General features: G+C 37.3%; 3 protein-coding genes across 4 annotated transcripts; 1 reads left to right on the forward strand and 2 right to left on the reverse strand.

Moving 5' to 3' along the window:
* The first annotated feature begins 11954 nt into the window (after positions 1 to 11954).
* Positions 11955 to 13059, forward strand: LOC113338739 (protein PELPK1-like). Its single transcript, XM_026584119.1, has one exon. The coding sequence runs from the start codon at positions 12027 to 12029 to the stop codon at positions 12837 to 12839; it is 813 nt and encodes a 270-aa protein (XP_026439904.1). The 5' UTR covers positions 11955 to 12026; the 3' UTR covers positions 12840 to 13059.
* Positions 13060 to 13642: 583 nt separating this feature from the next.
* LOC113338738 (ERBB-3 BINDING PROTEIN 1-like) lies at positions 13643 to 18316 on the reverse strand. Of its 2 annotated transcripts, none has more exons than XM_026584118.1 (10): positions 18178 to 18316; positions 17870 to 17997; positions 17695 to 17779; positions 17456 to 17605; positions 17212 to 17365; positions 14905 to 15120; positions 14668 to 14804; positions 14496 to 14587; positions 14076 to 14255; positions 13643 to 13966 (listed from the first exon to the last, which is right to left on the reverse strand). In XM_026584118.1, the coding sequence occupies exons 2-10, from the start codon at positions 17961 to 17963 to the stop codon at positions 13884 to 13886; spliced, it is 1191 nt and encodes a 396-aa protein (XP_026439903.1). In that variant the 5' UTR covers positions 17964 to 17997; positions 18178 to 18316; the 3' UTR covers positions 13643 to 13883. The 2 variants fall into 2 exon arrangements, with proteins under 2 accessions (XP_026439903.1, XP_026439902.1); XM_026584117.1 differs by having other exon boundaries at positions 18087 to 18312.
* A 2328-nt stretch (positions 18317 to 20644) lies between these two features.
* LOC113338423 (uncharacterized mitochondrial protein AtMg00820-like) lies at positions 20645 to 21022 on the reverse strand. The gene has a single exon (XM_026583853.1). It carries the CDS (start codon positions 21020 to 21022, stop codon positions 20645 to 20647), a length of 378 nt encoding a protein of 125 aa, XP_026439638.1.
* Between the last annotated feature and the right edge of the window lie 1182 nt (positions 21023 to 22204).

The following is a 22204-nucleotide window of genomic DNA, read 5'->3' on the forward strand; positions in this document are numbered from 1 at the left end:
ACAGAACACATTAACATTTAACAGGACATGAAAGTCCTGGATGTTGGCTACTCCAAGCATAAAGTTTCTCACACTACACCCATTCTCTATTTATAGCTCACAAACACAATTCCCCTAAATTATACAATTAGGGTTTATAGAAAACTCCCCAAATTCCAACAGTGAAATTAACTCACCTAATCTTCAAATTGACGTCGACCCATCCTTTCTCTGACTCTCCTGATGTTATCCACGCCTCCAATTGCAACTCTATTTCACCTAATTTGTCAATTTCACCTCTAGGGTTCCTGACATGGGAGAGGCGTGAAATTGAGTGATTAGGAGGACATAGAGTTGGTGAAAGGGGAAATAATGATGTGGGTTAGGGTTGTTGTGGAGAGTTGGTGGTGTTTGGTGGCGTCAGGGAGTGGTGGTGATGATGGTGGTGCGGCAGGGAAGGAGGTGGTTCTGCAGAGAGGGGGGTGATGGTGGTAGATGGGTTCGATAGAATGGGAGAAGGGGGTTGTTTGGTTAGGTGGATGGGTTCGGTTGCTAGGGTGTGAGGCGGGTTTACCGAATCTTGATGTTCTGTGACTCTGAGCTGCGAGATGCGAAGATGGTAGGTAGATCGGACGGTGATGTGAAGTGAAGCTTGTAGCGACCGTCAGATTTTTTGATACAACGAAGTTAACGGCTCTAGATGGGGTTAGGTGTTGTAGTGTAAGGCGGAGATATCAAACGTTGATGAACAGCAAGGGATCGACCGTTGGATTCAACTACCATCTAATCTGAAGGCTTGGAATTTCAGCGCTGTGGTGCTCGGCAGAGACTTCAGATTTTGATGCTCTATGAAGGAGCGACCGTCGGATGCTTCTGAGAACTGATCTGATGGCTGAGAACGGAGGCGTTTTTGTGTGTAGAAAATGAGGTTGTGCGCACCATTCTTCGCGGCTTCCTTGCGTAATTTCTCCCGGCTTTTCACCACTTTTCTGCTCTTTTTGCTCCGCAACTCATCCAATCTTTATTTACTACCTAAAAATGCAAAATTAATTAATAAAAATATTTATTCTTGAAAACAATGAAAATACAGAATATGGGATAAAATGTAGAATTAATGCATAAAAGATGAGTTAAAATGCCAACAAAAAGGGATAAATATATACATTATTTGGCACTCATCAATAGTCAGTCTTCATATACCTTTGTTGATGAAGTTTTCATTGACGCCACCTTCAGTATTCAATCTTCAACATCGATTGGTGAATTATGATACTCAACTATCATGCTTTACTTCTAGTCCTAAACTGACTTTCATATACTATAAATCAAGACATAGTTTTGATCAACTAAAATTGAGAGCAAACTTGACCTACCAAAACTTGCGAGTTTAACCTAGCGATGCTCTAATAGTATGAGTTTTTCTTTTGGCAATGAGGGCTGCACTAGCCGAGATTGTCTTTTTTAAATGAGGGCTGAGCTTCATTTTCGAGACTCCCTTTTTACGCATTAGTCTTTGGACATCTTTGATTTTAGTTTTGCAAAACGTAAAAAATAACTATTAACTCGAAATATGGTGAAAATAACAATTCATCCCTAGTTGTAAAACTATCATTTTTCCCCTAGTCTGAAATTTGCCTTAAATGACAATTTTACCTTTTATCTGAATTTCACCATCTACATTAATTCCCCCACTCGGAGTAGAACCTTGATTATCAAGGTCATAGACCTAAACCCTAATGTTCTGTTTTGTTTATGCCTGACTTCATTAGACATCTTGGAGAGGCTTGATTTGGCTTGGTAGGCATGCCTTTATCTTGCAGGGTAAGCATCTTGTGTGATGAGAGTTCATTCAACTCCTTAAAAACTAAGCGTATTCTTGTCAAGAAAAAAAAATATTATGTACTTGATTTATTTTGCATGTGAGAGACCGTGGATACCTCCAGAGATATCCACGACTTGAAAGATAGATAGGGTGAGCGCGTATGGCCTTGCTATTGGAAATTATTGACTTAGATTTTCCTGTTTGAAAAAAATTCTCTCTATTTACTCTAAAACATTGTCTTTCTGTACTCCTCACCCTCTCCGTTCTTTTTTGAAAAACTAAAGGAATTGATGGCCATGTATGTGAGGCCATCGGTGTGAGTAGGTGATGGCTTGACCACCTCTTGATATAACTAGAACATTCTCCCTTGTAAGATACTTGAAATTTTGAACAAAGGGTATTTTAGTCAAAAAAACTTATGAGCAAGTCTTCAGTGATGTATAGGAAAGATAAAAACCGAGGAAGTAGAGAGAGACTTGACCCCTTTTGTTTTAGCAGAAAACCCAATTTTTAAAAAATACTTGAAATTATGGTTATATTCGTCAAAACCCTAATCATTTTCAATTTAATGTTTTCAAGAGGAAGCAAGGGAATGAGCGACGTCCCACCTACCTAGGAGATTGATTCACGCGCGTTGCAATGACTTGCTAGGCTTTGGAAGTTGGAAAAGCCTAATTTCGTAAGAAAATTGTTTATTATATATCTTTGGACGTGCACTAGGTATAGAAGTCGGCCCACCAAATTTTAGGAATCTTATTTGCTCCAGAAGTCCTCCCTTGGTCATGGCATGAAGTAGTGGTGAACTTGGACTTGTAGTTGTATCATCTTCCATCGGTAATTCAACTATTAATGGTGAGATTTAATCTTCATAATTATTTCATCATTGCTAGTACATCCTCTTTTCAGCTATAGATAATCTTGGTATAGTTGATGTAGATTCTTCATACGAGCTCTAATAGAATTCCCAACACCAATTTTCGAACCTAAGAAGATATGCTATCATATGCAAAAAGAACAACTCGATTTCGAGTTCGTTAGGTCGGTAAAACATGCATGTGCATCTGTATTCTGGAATCTCGTATAGATTTCAGACACTTTTCAGATTACGCAGATTTTGGCACGAGTGCCATATCTCTTAGATTATTTCGGCATGGGTGCCAAATCATCAGCACGAGAAAAAATGCAATCATCTATCATCTAACACTGCCCCAAAATAAAATAGATATACTTCAAAATATTTCAACTCTCCAGCAACCACAAACCCACCAATCCACCTATGAATCCAAATTAAACAAGGAAGATCATCATTTTATATGTTTATAGCACTTCTACAAAGACTGGCATGAAAGGCTAAAGGATGGACAATTAAATATGTAACCTCAAAATGAAGGTTAGTTTTGATAAACACTTCTTACACCTACAACTAATCACTTGATTGAACATAGTTACTCTAGACAGTGTCCACAACAAAATCGATTGTATTACTAGGGATTTTTTCTCTTGTGACATGACTTTTCCGCTAGAAAACTCCACCCTATGGGATGGGACAAATTAACCGGAACCGAAACTCAAGGAGGCTTGGGCGTCCATATGAATGATCAGCATCATAAAGCTCTGATAATGAAGAGAATTTGGATTCTACATCACCAACCAAATTATATTTAGGCAAGAGTATGCAAAGAGAAATACCTTAAGCAAGATTTTATTTTCTCGGATAACCTTTCGACATCTTTAATATCCATACCACAATAAAAACAAGTAACTTCTTTCATACCTACCTTAAAGAACATATCTTTCATCATATTTGGAATGGTTTTACAACCCCTATCATGACAAACTGGATCCCACAATCCTCTACGCTCGACCCAAACCAATATAAACCTTTTCACTCATTGACGGATATAATCGATCCTCTTTATCATAATTAGGTGCATGAAAAAATATCCAATTACCTCCACTAGCAGCATCTAGAATCATAAATATCCCTTATACCTCGGGACGGAACACCTGATAGAGTTATCTAGCCAAACAAAAAATCTGGAAATTATACCATGGCCTCGGGATATAAATTTCTAACCCGGGACACCGATCACGTAACGCAAACCACGCTAACCAACACTAAATCCGTGTGGACATTACCATGCCAACCAAATTTTTTTTTTTTTGTAAAAAGCAATAAATAAGGTTATATCTACCTTCATCATCCTCTATATAATCCACCTCACTAGTACCAACTTATGCCCAAACTGTAATGGAACACCATAAACAGTAGTACACATTCTCCTATAGTGACTGGTTGCACGAGCATCTTGGCTTCTACTTCTATACCACTTATCCAACAACCTCGACTCCAACTGGCATATTTCTACTTCTTTTACCCCCACCATCCATAATACACCAAAATCCATACTAAAGGCCCATATTTGGTCATCACCTCTTTTTGTTTCCTCTTCTGGTCCTTACATGTCATAAGAAATGAACTCATCTATCGGAAAATATAATAACACCTGATAACCATTTTGCAGTTGGCATTAAATCTGCAACAAGAGTTCACCTGGGAGAGAGAGGTATTATCCTTCCACCTCCCAGATTGGCAGCCAACAGCAAAACCAAATACTAGAAGAACTACAACAATAATTGCAGCTGGGTGGGACCTCCTGATTTAGACTGGTTAAGATGAACGCATATGGAGAAAGAGGTCACCTTGGATTTTCTAGGGAATGTTTTATCTCCATATACTCCTTAGAAATAATTGTAACGACATTAAAACAAGATTTAGAAATTATAACCACAAAAATCGCGAAACTTGGGCCACGTTAATAGCGACAAAACCGACAACAGACGGATAGTGAACCAGAGTACTTTGAAATAGATTCGGAACCCTAGTTCGCTTCATCGAAACAAAATGCAGAGATCCCTTGGTACATCACTATTGTGATAACAAATCAACGAGAAGATGAGATAAATCTCTCATTGCATTTTCGCGGAGGAGGCAGACTTACTGGCAAACAAAATAGCAGACGCGAGTCAATTAGGGACACTGTCGACTACAATATGCGACCATATTATTTTGCATGTTCTTCACCAAATTGATTGTCTGATTCGACGGGAACTACATACCCTTGTATATTTTCTTTCTAGTATAACAAAATTAATTTATGCTTCAAAAAAAGATAAAGACTGCCTTATATCACCTCTATACAATTATATGTACCTTATTTTAAGTAATACTGGGTTCAGAAACTGTGAAATACTTATTTAAGGATTTCCCCATTGCTACCCCTGTGTGGAAAAAACTTTATAGGTCCAACCATGGGGATTTAGCAGCAACACTAGCTATTGCTTGGTTCAATTCGTGATTTGATACAACCATGAATACTAGACACAACAAGGTAGCTCAAGTTACGGCTTACTGGTTTATCTAAATAGTCATATGTGATCTTCAACCAAACTGATCTGAATGCTAAATATATTGTGCGGAACATAAAACAACATCTGCGTTAATACCACAAGGTTCATAATTTCCAATTGAACAACATTTATACACTAGAAGGGACAAAATAAGGCAACAAGTCCATACTCCTTCCAATAGAGGGTTATCTGGGGTCAATATTAAAACTTGTATCATCCAAGACCCTGAGATCAGTTGTTCTACATTGTTTTAATTTCCACTGACTTTGTAGGAAATCACTTTGGGTATGAGGACATCCAAGATACAATGAAACATGGTATCAACATGAGGGGCAGACTTAGTTTTTGGATAGGGCAAATAAATGCAACATACCATTGTGGAAATACAACCTGAAGACATGGAAACTTTCGTCAGATTTACCCTATTATATTAAAATTATGTCCAAGAAATATTTGCTCTAAGTTATCATGAAAGAAATATGAGGGACTTTGAAACGCTTCACTTGTTTTCTCTTTTGTGTCGTTAAATCTATGACTATTTTGCGTTTTCTCTCCTCCCAAGATCGCTAATTAGCGTTTCCTCCCCAAATAAATTAAAATTAGTGTTTCCTCCCATTGTAAAGTACTCCATCCATTGCTCTGTTAGATGAGTCATCACATGTGCACATGTGGCGTAAACTGTACACATGGGAAACATGGTACCCAAAATACCCTTATCTTCTTCCATTAATTAAACAATATCACTTGGGTTTGATGTTTTTGGAACCAAGACACACCAAAAACAAGTAATACATGTTATAATAAGTGTTGGCAGAGTTTTGGCCGAGAGACATTAGATAATGGATGAAAGGTGAAGATTAATGAGACCAAGGATGGGTTTGATGTGGATTTGAGTTTTAAGAAGTTTAGATAGAATTTCCAAGCTGTGAAATGAATAGGAAGAATGGAACTCACTGTCGGCAATATACTTGATGGATGATGGAGATTCAAGTTCTTTTAGAGTTCTGTTGAGCTTTGGGGGACTGGATTTTTTCTTTATTTGAAATTGTTGCAGGGAAAAACAAATGACGGGCATAGAAATTAAGAGCAAAGTTGCCTCTCCATTGTCAAGGTCACATATAGTAAATGTTTGAGAAAAGGCTTGACCGACAAATTCTCCACTTGCCGCTGCTATAGGTTCTAGCCATTGGTCTGATGCGTGAATTATTTTGGTTGAGGGGTTTCTAGAAGTTCAATCAAACGCGTAGTATCACCCTATCTCATTATTTACAGTTCCTATGCACTGGTAATTGAAGTCGTCAACATTTCGTCAAAAAGAAAAAAGTCATCATCAACATAAAGAACGATATCTATGATGATGATCAAGTTTTTAGATATGGTAAATCTTATTCGATTATAGAGAATCTTATTTTGTAAATGATGTATTTTCATTGAAGTCGTCATCGATTCCGTTCGCAGGTGCAATAATCACCATGGAAGTTAATAATGGCTTCAAAGAAGCTTGCTGTCGTGGTTTTTTTGAAACAATAACATGAGCTTCTCTTGAAGATATTGCAAACAGTGTTTGATTTGATTAAAGAGAGACTTGATGGATTAATAAATTTATTATTGAATGAATTAGAGCAAATAAAAACGCGATTTTGAATTTGGATTTATGGATCAATTTTAGATTGGCTATAGATGGTGATGATTTTATTGAACAACATTGGGTTTTTGGAGCAGCAATATCTAATGTACCTACCGAAACAGAACACAAGAAATGAACGGTCTTCAAAAGTTTTAGGGAAGAAGACGTGGGTATTTTAGGTAGTCATAAAATTTATGTCTTTTTTTTTGAAGCATGCACTTTATTAAACTACTTAAAGGGCTATTACATGAGGGTATATAATACCCATAGATTCATCGATTATATTTGGAATGATATTCCAAGAATCTAATAATGCAGAATGATGGAGCAGAGCGTGAACAACAGTCTTCGAATCAGAGTCGCATCGGGGGGAGATGTTGAAGTCGAAGGTCGAAAGGCCTTCGTTCAATGCTTTCCACGAGAAAAGTTGTACTTTTGATGGACACAACAAAGTCCATAAGAGTTGAGTTGATAGTAGGGGTGCTCGATGCACTTGATTGATGGTGCTAGTTAGGCATTCGCGTCCATATGTTGAGGTGTAATGCCCGTACGATAACTGTCTATCTCCTTTTCTTTCGTCTTGCTCCATTAGGTAGTGAATCCCAGAGAAGACATAGGTTACAACTGCTCATAATGCTAATAAAAACATACTAGAAAGCTAAACAGGACTAAATAGGGTGCTTTATATAGATAACACTTACAGAAATAAATAAAAAGCTTACAAAAAACACCTACTGTTTCTTAAACTTACTTGGGAAAGGAATACAGCCACTATAATTACTATTACACCTTGAACTAGGAAATGAATACAACGTCGAACGAAAAATTACAAGAAAATTAAAGTACTAACTAAACAATACAGAACCCTAAGATAGAACCAAAGAACACTTCAAAGATGTACTATCCACCGGCCCAAGAAGAGATGTTAATAAATTACAGAGCTACAATGTTAGAGTGGTGGAAATAAAACTCAAAAATCATCTATTAGAGTTTATTCTTTTTGATCATGTTTCAGAAAAAGGTGGAGAGTTCTCAAGTTGATGCTTAATCCCGAGCATTAGAAGAGTTATCCAATCCCAGTAAAATAAGAGTTCAAACGAATTAGATAGAATGAACCCCATCCCTCACGGACTGCAGAGCATCATCTTTAGCATTCAATAGGACACTGGATATGGGTATTGATGGTTAAAAGGTGGCAGGTACCCAATGACATTAACAGTATAATCCATGACATGATTATAAAAGGATATTTCAAACATTCCTATGAATTGAAGATAATTGAAGATGTAAAACGATTGCCAGTTATGAACCTTTAAGATGTTATAAGACACAACTCCAAAAACCCGCTAAGATACTTCAAAGAAAACATGATAACCCATAAAGCCAACAGTAGTAGAAACTAAAGTAACACTGAAGTAACATGCCTCAACCAACATGAATTTTCTGGAGATAAATCAAGGCAGCCGAAACACGGCAAAACAAAACTTGCCTTACAGATTGGGAGAACAAAACAAAGAGAGGCATACGAGACCACAAAACCAGTAACCACACAGTCCAAGACAAGGACACAACTAGCAGAGAGAATACCAAAAAAAAAAAAAAAAGACAAAAACAACCTGGGTTTTCAGAACAAGGGTTAAACATGAAAGGTTTGAAGAAGGAAGCTTCTGAATGAAAATCAAAGATTTGATAAAGATTAGGGAAGGGGTTTTGAAATAATTGGGTGGGTTTATAATCAACATCAAAATGGATATGATAAATTGAAACAATCAAAAAGATTACCAGCATAACAGATCTATTTGCCCCATAATAAGAATGGTTCCTCAAATAATATTGCAGATTTTGTTTTGGAAGAAAAAACCATCTGATGGTAGAACTAAGTTACCTGAAGAAGCATACCCGGGATTAGGATGTTGTGGAAGAGGAAAAGCGCTGGAGAGATTTGAAAATCATCACTAAAGTCCCAAAAATATATCTCCAACAAAACCTAAATCAGGGAAATTGTAAACAATCCATCAAAACATTCAGGGAAGGAAACATGATCAAACCACTCATCTAGTGGATAATATAACCTACAACGTCTCAGGGACGGTGGAATTGAAGATTATCTAGAGAAGATGCAGAGATTCATGGAGGATTTTTTATTTAGGGTTTTGAAAAGGGAAAAAAAACAAAAAAACTAAAGTAAACTTGAAAGATTAAAGATAAAAGGATAAGAGGTGAATACTATAGACGGATTCCTACTCAGATCTAGTCCCTAATGGACTAAATCTGAGTAAGAAGTGAGTAGCGGCGGTGGTTCTTTGCTATTTCGGTTTAGGGTTTTTGAGAGAGAAAACATTGTTGTTTCCGCCTCTAATTTATGATTCGAGTAACACTTGTTTGGTTGATACCTTAGATTTTTTTGCATTAGGATATTCAAACTATTTTATGTCTTACAAAACTGCTGACTCAGCTAACAGTAATGGATGGAATACTTGACGGTAGGAGGAAACACTAATTTTAATAAATTTGGGGAGGAAATGCTAATTAGCGATTTTGGGAGGGGATGGAACGCCAAATAGCCCATAAATCTAAAGACTGTTCATAAGAATGATAATTCTCGAACTTTTCATTTGCCGCTGACATACAAGATTATATCGAAGTTATTAGCTTAAAAAAATAAGCTTGTCCTTCCTTCAGTTATTTCTCATTATCAAGGTGCTTTTGTCCATGGTAGACAAATTAATGATGGCATTCTTATTGCAGCTGAGCTTATTGATTCTAGAATTAGAGAAGTAAGCCTGGTGACACTTGTAAAGTGGACTTTGAAAAGGCTTTTGATAATGTTAATTGGAATTATATAGATATCACTATTTCCAAATTTGTCTTTGGTTCTAAGTGGGAGAGTTGGATGAAATGGTGTATTTCTCAAGCAAAATTTATTGTTCTGCTCAAGGGTGAAGCTACTAAAATACTTAAAAGTCATAAAGGAATAAGGCAAGGAGATCCTTTATCCCCTTTTCTCTTCATTTTAGGAGCCGAGTTTCTCTCAATTATTCTCAAGAAGGTTACTGATGATGATCTTATTATGGGTTTCAAAGTCTCAACTGATGGCTCAATGATTAACCATTTACAATTTTCTGATGACTTGATCATGTTTTTGATTGCTTTTGAATCTATTTCTGAACTCAAATCAAACTATAGGAAAAGTGCAGTGGTGGGCATTGGTAATATACACAATGGAAAAGTTGGGATGAAACTTTTGGATGTGATCTTGGTATCCCTTTGGGGAGTAAATCCAAATGTATGGTTGTTTGGGAGGTTATTATACAGTGACTCAATCAAAAACTTTCAGCTTGGAAAAAGTCTTACCTTTATAAAGGAGGTAGGTTGATTATGATTTAAAGTGTGTTATCAAGTTTACCCATTTATTTACTTTGTCTCTTTCAAATGCCAGCTTTGGTGGCTAAAGAACTAGAGAAAATTATGAGGAACTTCTATATGGGGTTCATCTTTGAAAACAAAGAAGAGAAGTTGGGTTTCATGGTCCAAAGTGATGTTACCTAAAGCTAGAGGAGGTTTAGTTATAAAAAAAAGTTGAAAATTGTTAATGCAACTCTTCATTCTAAGTGGATTTGGAGATATGGCTCTAAAAAGAATGCTCTCTGGAAAAGGATTATACATCAGAAATTTGGTGGAAACTTTGAGGCTCTGTTTAATTCTAGTAAGGTCTTTGTTGGTCACAGTTTATGGGCTGGTATCTTGAAAACTAGAAAGTTAGTGTCTGCAAGTTTCAATCTGATAGTGAAGAATAGTTCTAGTGTTCTTTTTTGGTCAGATACTTGGATTGGAAATCACTCATTGAAAGCTATTTTCCCTAATCTTTACAAACTATCTAGGGGAAATGACTCTTCTATCAGTGAGATGGTTTCCAATGATGCTTGGGATATGAAATTCAGAAGAAATCTTCGTGAAGATGAATTTGGATCAGTTGTGCAACTTCTTTTTCTGATTGGTACATCATCAGATCATTTGTCAGAGGGTGAAGATCAAAAATAGTGGCTGGATAGTAAGGATTTTTCGGTTTCTTCTGCCTATAATACTTATGAGACAGATGGTTTCTTGGTTTTTCTTGATAAAGAAATATGGAATCCAAGAATTCCTTTGGAAATGTCTTTCCTTGTATAGACACTTTGTTACAAGGGTGCACCTACTCTGAATATGCTTTCTAGAGTTGGTAAGGTTCAATCTCCAAACTGTCTCTTATATGATAACATGATCGAAACGAATTCAAATCTTTTCATACACTGGAATTATACTACACATATTGGGACTATTTCTTGGGTAGCTATGGGATTTAAGGTGCTTTCCATGAGAATGTGAAAGCTGTGATACGGGATTGGAGTATTTGTAAGGCAAAATCGAAGAAGAAAAGTATTTAGACTATGTTTCCATTCGCAATTTGGTGGAATATTTGGAATGAAAGAAATGCTTGATTCTTTTCAAACATAAGAAGAATCGCCAAGCAACTAATTTTGGCTATCAAATGCATAATGTACATATAGGTTTTGCATACTAGTTTGTTTAAAAGCTTCTCTTTATCCACTTTAATATGTAACTGGGATTTTATTATGCATTGTCCCTGTTAGGGTTTTTTACTCCTTTTATAATCCTCACTTTAGTGACTTTTTCTCTTAATATAATTTCCCCTTTTCTATCAAGAAAAATAAAAAGATGCATATATGTGTAACTCTAATTTTAGCCCCAATTAAATAATACTATTGAAATCTTGTTGATGCTTCCACGAACACAACATGAATTGTTAGGCAGTAGGTACTCTTAGTATTGTTGGCTTGCCTAAGTTTTCTAAAAGGAAATACTGGTGTATTACCAGAATTACAAAGTGAGTTACATTTTTTAGGTCAGTGGTGGATAAAAATCTACTTAGTACCCGTTAGTGGGTTGGTTAAATTTGCACCATTGAAAATCTTGCCAAGACTTTGAACTAGAAAACCAAGGAAGTTAAAATAACAACAATTATTTTTGTTACATAGTTTTTTCAGTTATATCTCAACCAAACTTTGAACTTTTACTAGTTTAGATTGAATTTTGTGCCCTATAAATCAAAAACTCGCAGCTACTTCATTTCATCAAAACAACTTGCACTTTCTTGAACTCTAATCTAAAACCTCAACACTCAGTTGTATGCCTCTTGCACAACCCATGGCTTGTACTAAGCTTGTTTTGGTTTTCTCTTTTATCATCACATTGTCATGGGTCAATCTTGGGGTTTCGGCTCGACATCTTTTGGCTGATGACCAAGTGACTCCATCCCCTGCGAAACCCACCATTCCATCTCTGAAAATTCCATCACTACCCAAGATGCCTACGGTTCCATCTCTCAAAGTTCCTTCACTGCCCAAGATGCCTACAGTTCCATCTGGAAAAATTCCTTCACTACCCAAGATGCCGACTGTCCCGGCACGGCCGAAATTTTCAACTCCACCAGTGCCTAGTACTAATAGCAAACTACCTTCTCGGCATCTTTTGGCAGATGTTCCAGCAACTCCTGCCCCTACGAAACCCACCATTCCATCTCTCAAAGTTCCTTCAGTACCCAAGATGCCTACAGTTCCATCTCTCAAAGTTCCCTCACTGCCCAAGATGCCGACTGTCCCGACACTGCCAAAATTTACAACTCCGCCATCCCCTAGTACTAAGAGTAAAATACCTTCTCGACATCTTTTGGCTGATGTTCCGCCAACTCCTACCCCTATGAAAGCCGCCACTCCATCTTTAAAAATCCCTTCATTACCCAAGATGCCTACCCTGCCGAAATTTGCACTTCCTCCAATGCCTAGTTTCGCTGGTAAACTACCTTCTTTCCCTGGCAAAGGTAGTTTTACTGGTAAATTACCTTCTTTCCCTGGTAAAGGCACGTCGTTTTCACTGCCTGGTAATGCTACTCTTCCAAAGTTCCCCTCATTCACTCCTCCTCCAACTCCCAAAACCCCCTGAAGTTGACGATCTAGTGACCGGATTCTTTACATATAATTGTGTGATTTTTGCCTCAGCATGTTTTTTTTTGGTGTAATAATTTGAGCGAGAAAGAAGGTCGATATGGAATATGAAAATCTATCTTTACGCTCCTAGAGTCATAACTAGATGAGCTTGTGGTATTCATCTTTTGCTTGTAATTTGTCTGGAAATTATGATTCCGTTGTTTGTGTGATTTCAAGTTTGCTTCTCCCTACCTTCCCGGTATGATGTTCGTACCTTCCCGGTATGATGTTCGTAGTTTTTTTTTTTTTTTTTTGGCGTCCCATGTTTCTTTTCAATAACAAGGATTTGAATTTAGAGAACTTCGGCTAGTCGCTATTTAAGGGTGTTTTTGAGCTGCGATTTGAGGCTGGCTGCATCGTTTGAGAATGAGATGTCTGGCCTCGATCCTAAGATCGTGGTTTTGCGAAGCTAATAAGCTCAAACCACAGCTAGTAGCAATTGTTTTGGCTGGCTGCATATTAACGAATGGGTTCTCACTATTGGAGCACGACCATATGAGTTGCAATTGTCTTCTGCATTTAACAAAATGCCATGAACACTGCCCTAAGCTTGGGCACAAATTGTGGAAGCCTTTTGGATTGAAAATTTACCAGTTTTAAAGCATGTATTATGAGTGTTGTGAACGGTGATCTGAATCCCTGAACCTTCTGAATCAAATAAACCCTCACATTAGGCAAAACAAAGGAAGTAGGTAATATTTTTTGATAGAAAGCTCTTACTGGATATTTGATCTAAGAAGCTTCGCTGATAGCAGTGAGTTGCACAGAATTAGACGACATCTGAAGTAAATAGAACAGCTCAAAACACAGTTAGTTGATGTTGTTAAACACAGTTTAAGTTGATGATGATGCTGCTGCTAAATACAATCATTCGTTGTCCAAGGACCAAACATAAACCGCTATATGGGACAAAGGTGCCTCGTCTTTCTGGAGCATCCCACTTACAAAAGGATTATTTAACTTAACAAAAATTCAGAATACCCTATTGCTGCTGCACTTCTTATGATGTAGTGGCATTTGATGTCTCATCCATAGGTTCAGCTTCCACCGTCTCATCAGCTTTACTATCTCCTCCTTTCTTGGCTGCAAATACAGGTTCTATTACATCTCCAATCCAAGAAAAAATGAAGAAAGGAGACATTTGTTGCATTTAAATGTAAAAATGAATTTTCCAAACCAAAGTTATACACACCTTTCTTCTTCTTTCCACCACCTTTCTTTTTCTTGGTTCCCAGGGCTAACCAACCCTTGATTTCAGCATCATCGTCTGTCGTTTTCGTGGACTGCAGCTCTTGGAGAGCATGGCTTGTTATTCTGTCAGACCCATTTGGCATCAACAGAACTGTAAACTTGATTTGGGCGACAAAATCACCTGCACATATCACCCAAGGGACTCGCATTCAAATAATATTCTCAGAAAAGTTCATGGAGTAACAGAAGTTTGAATACTATCAGCTAAACACAAATTTAAAGAAACAATTAAACGAATGACCTGAAATTAAGGAAGGTTCCAATCCTAAAGTTATTGAACTATCATATAAATAACTGAGCAAATATACAGGGCCAACCAGGTATGCTGTAATACGTCTCTTCAAATAGTATTGAAGCTTACCAGGCTTCTCATGAAGAACAGGGTATGGTTGCAAAAGCTCATGGTTCATACATTCAACCAGACCCAATCGTGCCCGCTTCTCCTCCAAAGCCCTAATAGCACCAACACTGTTAGTACAGCAGACGAGAGCCTATACTGAAAATGGCATTTATTTTGCAGGGAGTCAAGGTACCTTGCCGAAAATGGCATGATAGGAAATTTCTGGCTTATTTCACTGAAGATAAACCTAGATGCTTTCATCTTCAAACTGTAGCTTTTGTCCACGGCTCTCTTATAAATGGTTGTTTGCTTCTCATCCACTAATTTTGGCTGCAAAATCAAATTCCTAAATTAAGAATCGAACGAAAGATGGATGCTATATACAGTCGCATTTTTGCACGATGAATGTGATCACTGCAGTTACACTTACCTTGCCCTCCCCTGTGCTGACAACTATATCAATTGCATACACTTCATTCTCCTCGAACTCTGCATCGTCAACTCTGGTCTCTGGATTAGATACACTTAGTATGACCTTGTTCCCATCAATCACAAACTGCTTTAGTTGGTGACTAAGAACAGCTTCAACAATCTTGCAGTCATATGCAGCAGCAACTTTCTGAATAGCTTTCGTGACATCTTTGTTCTACATCATCAAGAAAGACTTTATAAATAAGTTTCCAAATATTGGAAGCAATATCCACTTCAAGAGGCGACTTTAAAAAAGAAACAAATTATACACAATAGCCCTGCTAAATTGCAAAACAGAACTGATATAATATAGATCCCAAGCCAAACAACTCTTGAGTTTTGATGGCCAAAAAAGCTTATACAGAACCTTGTCTCATTTATTTGAGTCGGTCAAAGTGCAAACCTTACAGGTTAGTTGATTGATGGTAAACATTCTCTGAATGCCCAGGGATAATTTTTCTAGGTGATTACGGCTATTACTAATCAGTTCAACAGACACCAGAGACCAGACCTGAAATTGCTCTGGCTATTGGAGTAAAAGAACCATATGCTATTTGGAAGCACAGTCATACTATTTGAGCCAACAAAGAGAGAAGAAATAGAAAAACAAGTTATATGCTGCTCTATCAGAGTGACCAAGGCAGATAAAAAATCACAGATTTTCCCGAGGCTTAGATTTAGTTGTCATCAGAAGTCATTCTCGCCAACATACTATCCAAGAAGCATGGAAAGCATAATAGTCGTAAGCTTTAATGAACGGAAAGAATGGAAAGAAAGGAAATGTTGCTGGACCAGTGTAACGATGACCATAGTTTACATAGTAAGATATCATCGCTCAAAGAATGTATATAAATGCCAAACAACAGTATTTCCAGAAATCATTTGCTAAACATTAATAAGATGAATATGTAGGTTAAATGTCATCAACCAAATGAAAGGATGACAAATAACAATATTTCCTGCAACTACCTTTATTGGAGCAGCTATATCTAGTATAACACGGGATTTGATTCCATCATGTGGTGCTAAAAAAACAAAGAAATTGTGATGCGTAGAAACAAAGCCAACTAGCAAAAAGAAAACCCAGGAGTAAGAAGCTGCTATATCTATTACAACAGAAGTGAATGCCTACGATGATGGGTTCAGTGCCATCCGCCAGTCATTTGACGGAGGATTGAAGAACCAGCGTCGATTTTTTATTGGTGTCACCCGCCAGATAAACAACATTGTCGATAAAGAGACTTTTGAAAGAAATCTAGCAAAAGACATGCAGTTTATTGGCCCTTTAGGGACTGCATGAGAATGAAGTCGCCTAATAAAGAAGATGTGAAAAAGAAAAAAACGATTGACATACTAACAGAGCTATAACCTGTAACAATAAGAAGATATGCTTTGTACACATGTAGTTATACTTATAGCTTCACTTGAATAATACTCAGGAGTTTTAATCAGATATCGTCATTATGTCCACCAGTAACATTAAGGAGGCAACCCAATCCAAAAAAAACAGGATAAGTTCAGAAGAACACCTATGCTAACAGTATGATGTCAACTACGACAATAACAAGTGGGTTATTCAAGATGTCTCCTCAAAAGGAAGTTCTGAGAAGGAAAAACCTCACTCTAACTACCAAACTATAACAACAAAAGAAACATGATACTTTACATGTAGCTTCACTTGGAAATAACTCTGATAAAATTATTAGTTCTTGGCATTATGACCACCAGTAAGTTAAAAATGAAAGGATCAAATTCAGGAAGAACAATGACAATATTAGTAATAAATATAAACAACAACGGCCAAATACCAATATTCAGTTGAGTTACTTGGCCAACCATCAAAATCAGTCAGTGCTGACCTAATATGCTTGTCTAGCATTTCTAAAAGAGTTTGATTCTCAGGCAAACATATCATCAAATGCAATAAGCTGAGTTTTCCAATCTGAGAAACCTCTTATAATGCCTTACTAATAAAACAGAGAACGAGGACCATTACGCAGTGCAAGAACCGAAACACACAAGAGCCTAATCAAGCCCACCAGCGCAACTTAAGGGAGGAAAAATCTCCCCTTAATTGCTCAGAACATGCAAGACAATGGGGAAGGAACCCATGTCATAAAACAACGACAAACAATCTGCTAACCCACTGATCTATTATGCAACTCTTTCTGACACAAATAAGCATAAAAATATAATCACACAAGCAACTTTGGGGGAAAAAAAGGAACCATATCATTCCAAATTTACATCTCCAAAACGAAAATACCTTGTTTCCTGGTTTCACGAGTCTTAAAGCAACTTCAGCAGCAGTATTTGCAGCTGCAACAACATCAGCTGCCCTACCGGTCACAGGTCCGTCCTGGAGGACATGAGTGTGACCTACTACAGCAATGAACCCATCTATATGACATCCCATATCACTACAAATAACAAACCACAAACTATATCAAACAAAACCCAAGCAAAAAAAAAACCACAATACAGATAAAAGAATGAAGAAAGAGTATTACATCTTCATCGTATCCCCTTGTACCAATACGGTCTCATCACTAGCAAGTGGAGAGAAATGACAGACGATGTTATTAACCGAAATACATGTTGGGAAAGCAACTCCCCTCTCAATCTTCTTCTTAACATTCTTGTACACACTCCCACTTTGCCTGCATCATTGAAAACCCATTTCTCGGATTCTTTAACTTCAAAACCTTATTGCATGTATACCAAAAAGAGATAGAAAGATTTTACTTACTCTCTAATATAGGAATCACCCTTTTCGCACAAATCTACGATTTTCGCTCCAGGTTTGCATTCTGATAGCACCAACTGAAGTGCCTCTGCAATTTTTCCACACACAAAAATTTATCAACACACAAAACACTAACCAAAAGATGATAAATAAATATATAGAGGGCGAGGGGGGTTACTGTTAACGATATCAGCAGCGGTCTTGTATTTAGTAACAACTTCAGGTGAAGTGAGATCCAACTCCTTCTCCTCTTTGTTTTCGTCGTCAGACATTATAGAAGAAACAGATGAATTCTGAGCTCTTCTTCTGCAATTGAAATACACAAATACTACTAAATCAGTTAGTTGTTCCGAAATCACGATTAATCAAACAGAAGAATCACTCAGAAAATCAACCTTGTCAAATCAGTTAGTTGTTCCGAAATCACGATTAATCAAACAGAAGAATCACTCAGAAAATCAACCTTGTTAGAGAAATGGAACGAACCTAGGGTTTTCAGAAGAAACTAGGGTTTATGAAATGAAGTTTTCGTGAAGGAAGAAAGTGATAAGATCTTGTTGATATTTTTGGTCAGCTACAGGTTTGTGCCAAGTTTCTGTAACTAGGGCATCACTCGTGGTGGCTGTTATTAGTTTATTATAATTATAGACACGTCTGTCCTTGAGTAGAAATGTTATTATCATACGACTTTGTGGGTTGGCTGGGTCGGCAGCGTCGGCTAAGTTCGCTTTGTGGATCCAAAGGCCAAGTTTCTAGTCTCGACAAATGCTATTCGGCACCATTTTACGGGACAGCTTGTGCGTAAGCGGTTTCTAAGATGTTGTATCGCCAAATAAACGATTGGATCCGTTCTCCCATTGATTATTCGCATTCAGTCTCGACCCATCATGGATAACTTCTTAGAAGTTGTTTGAGCGAGAAATCATCCTGCAAAGTTGTGCGAGATAACAATGCTCGTCAATCTTTTATAATCATCATGGATTGTACTGGAAAGTCGTGATCAGGGATTCAGATGCTGCATTGGAAAGACAAACCAATTCAGATGCAGCGTTTAAACCTCCCCAAGGATAGGCTCCTTGCAATCTCCTTTATGGAGGGGAAAAAACCAACAAGACGATGTAGTTAACTTTACATTAGTAAATTTTTCGTGTCAAAAAAATATAGTCTTTATATGCATTATAATTTATCTGTATTTTAGTTTGGCTAAGTACAGCATCGTGTCTCTGCACGATCTGATCAACGTCTTTAGCCAAAAGCGCCCAAGATTATCCATCATCAGTCACCATCATAGGGATTAGAGGTTAGAGAGATTTTGATTTTACATAGAGAAGATATTTTTGCAGAAGCTAACCAATGGATTACTCTTCATTTACTTTCTATTCAATTCAATTGTAGTTCCATTATAACAGTATTGTATCAATCATAGGAAACTCACTTTGTTTATACAGAGAAGATGAATTCAACATTACAGACACAACACATTATGTGTGTTTATTTATTACAGACTAACGTACACCTGACCGACATATACATGTGAGACAGCTAGCACACGTGAGAGGGAAAATACAGTTCAAAAGAACTTAACCTGCACTGCTACATTCCTTATCCAGCACCACTACATGTGTGTCATTATCCCCCCTCAAGCTCAGGGGCAGTGAACTGACATTGAGCTTGGACCTCAGCATAGTAAAGCGTGGAGCATGAAGACCCTTTGTAAATATATCTGCAATCTGATCAATAGTACTGACATAGAACACATCTAGAGCCTTAGATTGCACCAACTCCCTAATGAAATGACAATCCAAATGGACATGCTTCATTCTAGATTGTAGCACATGATTTGATGTTAAGGATAGAGAGCTGAGATTATCACAAGCTAGTTTAGGCACATCTGGTAGCAGCAAATGAAGATCTCTGAGAACAAAGCAAATCCATACAATTTCAGCAGCACTGTGAGCTAGAGTTATGTATTCTGCTTCAGTGCTAGAACGTGCCACTTTGGTTTTTTTTTTTTGAGGACCAGGAAATGATGTTAGGGCCTAGAAAAACACAGTAACCTCATGTTGATCTCATGTCATCAACACAGTCAGCCCAGTCAGCATCAGAGAAACCCAACAGAAAAGAGCTTCCCTTAGTAAAATGAATACCATAGCCAAGAGTGCCTTTAACATATCTTAATATTCTCTTGGCAGCCACTAAATGTGTAGTTCTTGGATGCTGCATATGCTGACAAACCAAGTTGACTGCAAATTAAATTTCAGGCCTTGTCCATGTAAGGTAATGAAGTGCCCCCACCAAAGATCTGTATTTTGTTGGATTTTCTAGAAGAATGCCATCATCCTTAGATAACTTTTCTGAAGAAGCAATAGGAGTCTTACAAGACTTAGAGACTTCCATATGGAATTTTTTAAGAAGATCCACTGCATGCTTAGTTTGAGATAAGAATAAAGAATCAGAATTCCTGTGAATTTGAAGACCTAAAAAGTAACGCAGAGGACCCAAATCTTTGATTGGAAACTACAACTGCAACTGAGCGATGACATGACGAAGAAAAGCTGAAGAGGAACCAGTGAGCATGATGTCATCAACATAAACAAGTGCAAACAGTGATCTGAGAGCCATCCTTGTGAACAAACAATGAAGAATCTGCAACTGAATTGACAAACTTCAAAGAGAGCAGAGCAGTGCCTAGTTTGTCAAACCATGCTCTAGGTGCCTGTTTGAGGCCATAAATGGCTTTATGCAATAGACACACATGATTAGGTTTATCAGGATCCACAAAACCAGGTGGTTGGGCCATATAAATTGTCTCCTTCAAATCACCATGGAGAAAAGCATTGCTTACATCCAGTTGATGAATTGGACAATTGAACTGCACTGCCATAGATAAGATAATCCCTATAGTTGTAGGTTTATCTACTGGACTAAATGTGTCTTCAAAATCAAGGCCCTGCTACTGATGATAGCCTTTAGCAACAAGTCTTGTTTTATGTCTGTCAATACTGCCATCAAGATTGTATTTTATTCTAAAGACCCACTTGCATCCAATGATGTTTTGATTGTCTTCTAGTGGTACCAGAGACCAAGTGCCAGCATTTTTCAGAGCAGTGTACTCATTAACAGAAGCAACTCTCCAAACTGCCACTTTTTTAGCAGCAGTTATACAAGTAGGAATTGTAGATAAAAATGCAACAGGAAGTGGGTGTTTAGTAGCAAAATAAGATTTTGGCTTGTAAATTCCTCTTCTACCCCTAGTAGTCATGCTGTCATCATTCATAGTAAGTGTAGGAGCTAGAGGTAAACTAGAAGAAGATGACAATAGACTGAACATTATTAAGTGGAGCAAGAGGCACGAGAGAAGATACAATAGGCTCAGTAGATGGTAGTGAAGCAAGAGGCATAAGTGGACTCTCGGAGACAAGATTTTTGTAAGGAAATGAAGATTCATTGAAAGAGACATGTTTTGAGATATAAATGTTACCTGAGATAGGATCAAAGCACCTGTAGCCTTTGTGATTGAGACTATAACCAAGAAAAATACAATGTTTACTTCTGGGTTCAAGTTTGTTTGTGGTGTATGGTTTGAGCCAGGGAAAACAAGCACATCCAAAAGATTTTAGAAAGTTATAGTCAGGTTGTTTATGGAATAAGACTTCAAAAGGTGATTGAAAAGAAATATCTCTAGTGGGAAGTCTATTGATGATATAATTTGCAGTCCGAAGTGTTTCAACCCGAAAAGAATTTGGTAGGCCATCTTGATAGAGTAGAGTTCTTGTGATGCCTAAAAGGTGTTTATGCTTCACTTCAGAAACACGATTCTGTTATGGTGTGTGAGGACAAGAAAGTTCATGGCTGATGCCTTGTGATTCACAGAAAGTGAGAAGAAACTTGTTAAGAAACTCACCACCATTGTCAGTTCTTATAGTTACAACTGAGTGGGACAATAATTTTTCTATTCTGGTGACAAAAGTAGTGAAAGCATGTTTGAAATCTTCTTTAGAAATAAGTGGTAAAAGCCAACAATATTTGGTAAATTCATCCACTACATTTTGCATAATACAAAATACCTGAAGTATAAGCTACATGACAAGGACCTCAAAGGTCTATATGTAATAGCTCTAAAGGTTTAGTAGCTACAGAACTAGAAAGTTGAAATGGTAACTTCTGACATCTGCATAATTTGCATTCAGTACAAAAGAAGGGTTTATCAGAGATGTTGGACAATTTCAGTTTATTACATAATTTTTGAAGAGCGTGAAATGATGGATGCCCAAATCTTCTGTGAAGTAAAGATGGATCATGAAGTGTGGAGGTGAGAGCATGATGTTTTGAGCTGAATGAAATGGGATAAATTCCATTTTTATGTGGACCTTGGAAAAGAAGCTTCCCAGAGTTGAGATCCTTCACACAAAATCCATTGGAATCAAGAGTCAATGAGCAATTATTGTCTTTAGTAAATAAATGTATGGACAAAAGGTTATGAGAGGATTGAGGGACAATAAGAACATCATTG

Source organism: Papaver somniferum, unplaced genomic scaffold (genome assembly GCF_003573695.1).
Source record: "Papaver somniferum cultivar HN1 unplaced genomic scaffold, ASM357369v1 unplaced-scaffold_19, whole genome shotgun sequence".
In the NCBI taxonomy this organism is placed as follows: domain Eukaryota; kingdom Viridiplantae; phylum Streptophyta; class Magnoliopsida; order Ranunculales; family Papaveraceae; genus Papaver; species Papaver somniferum.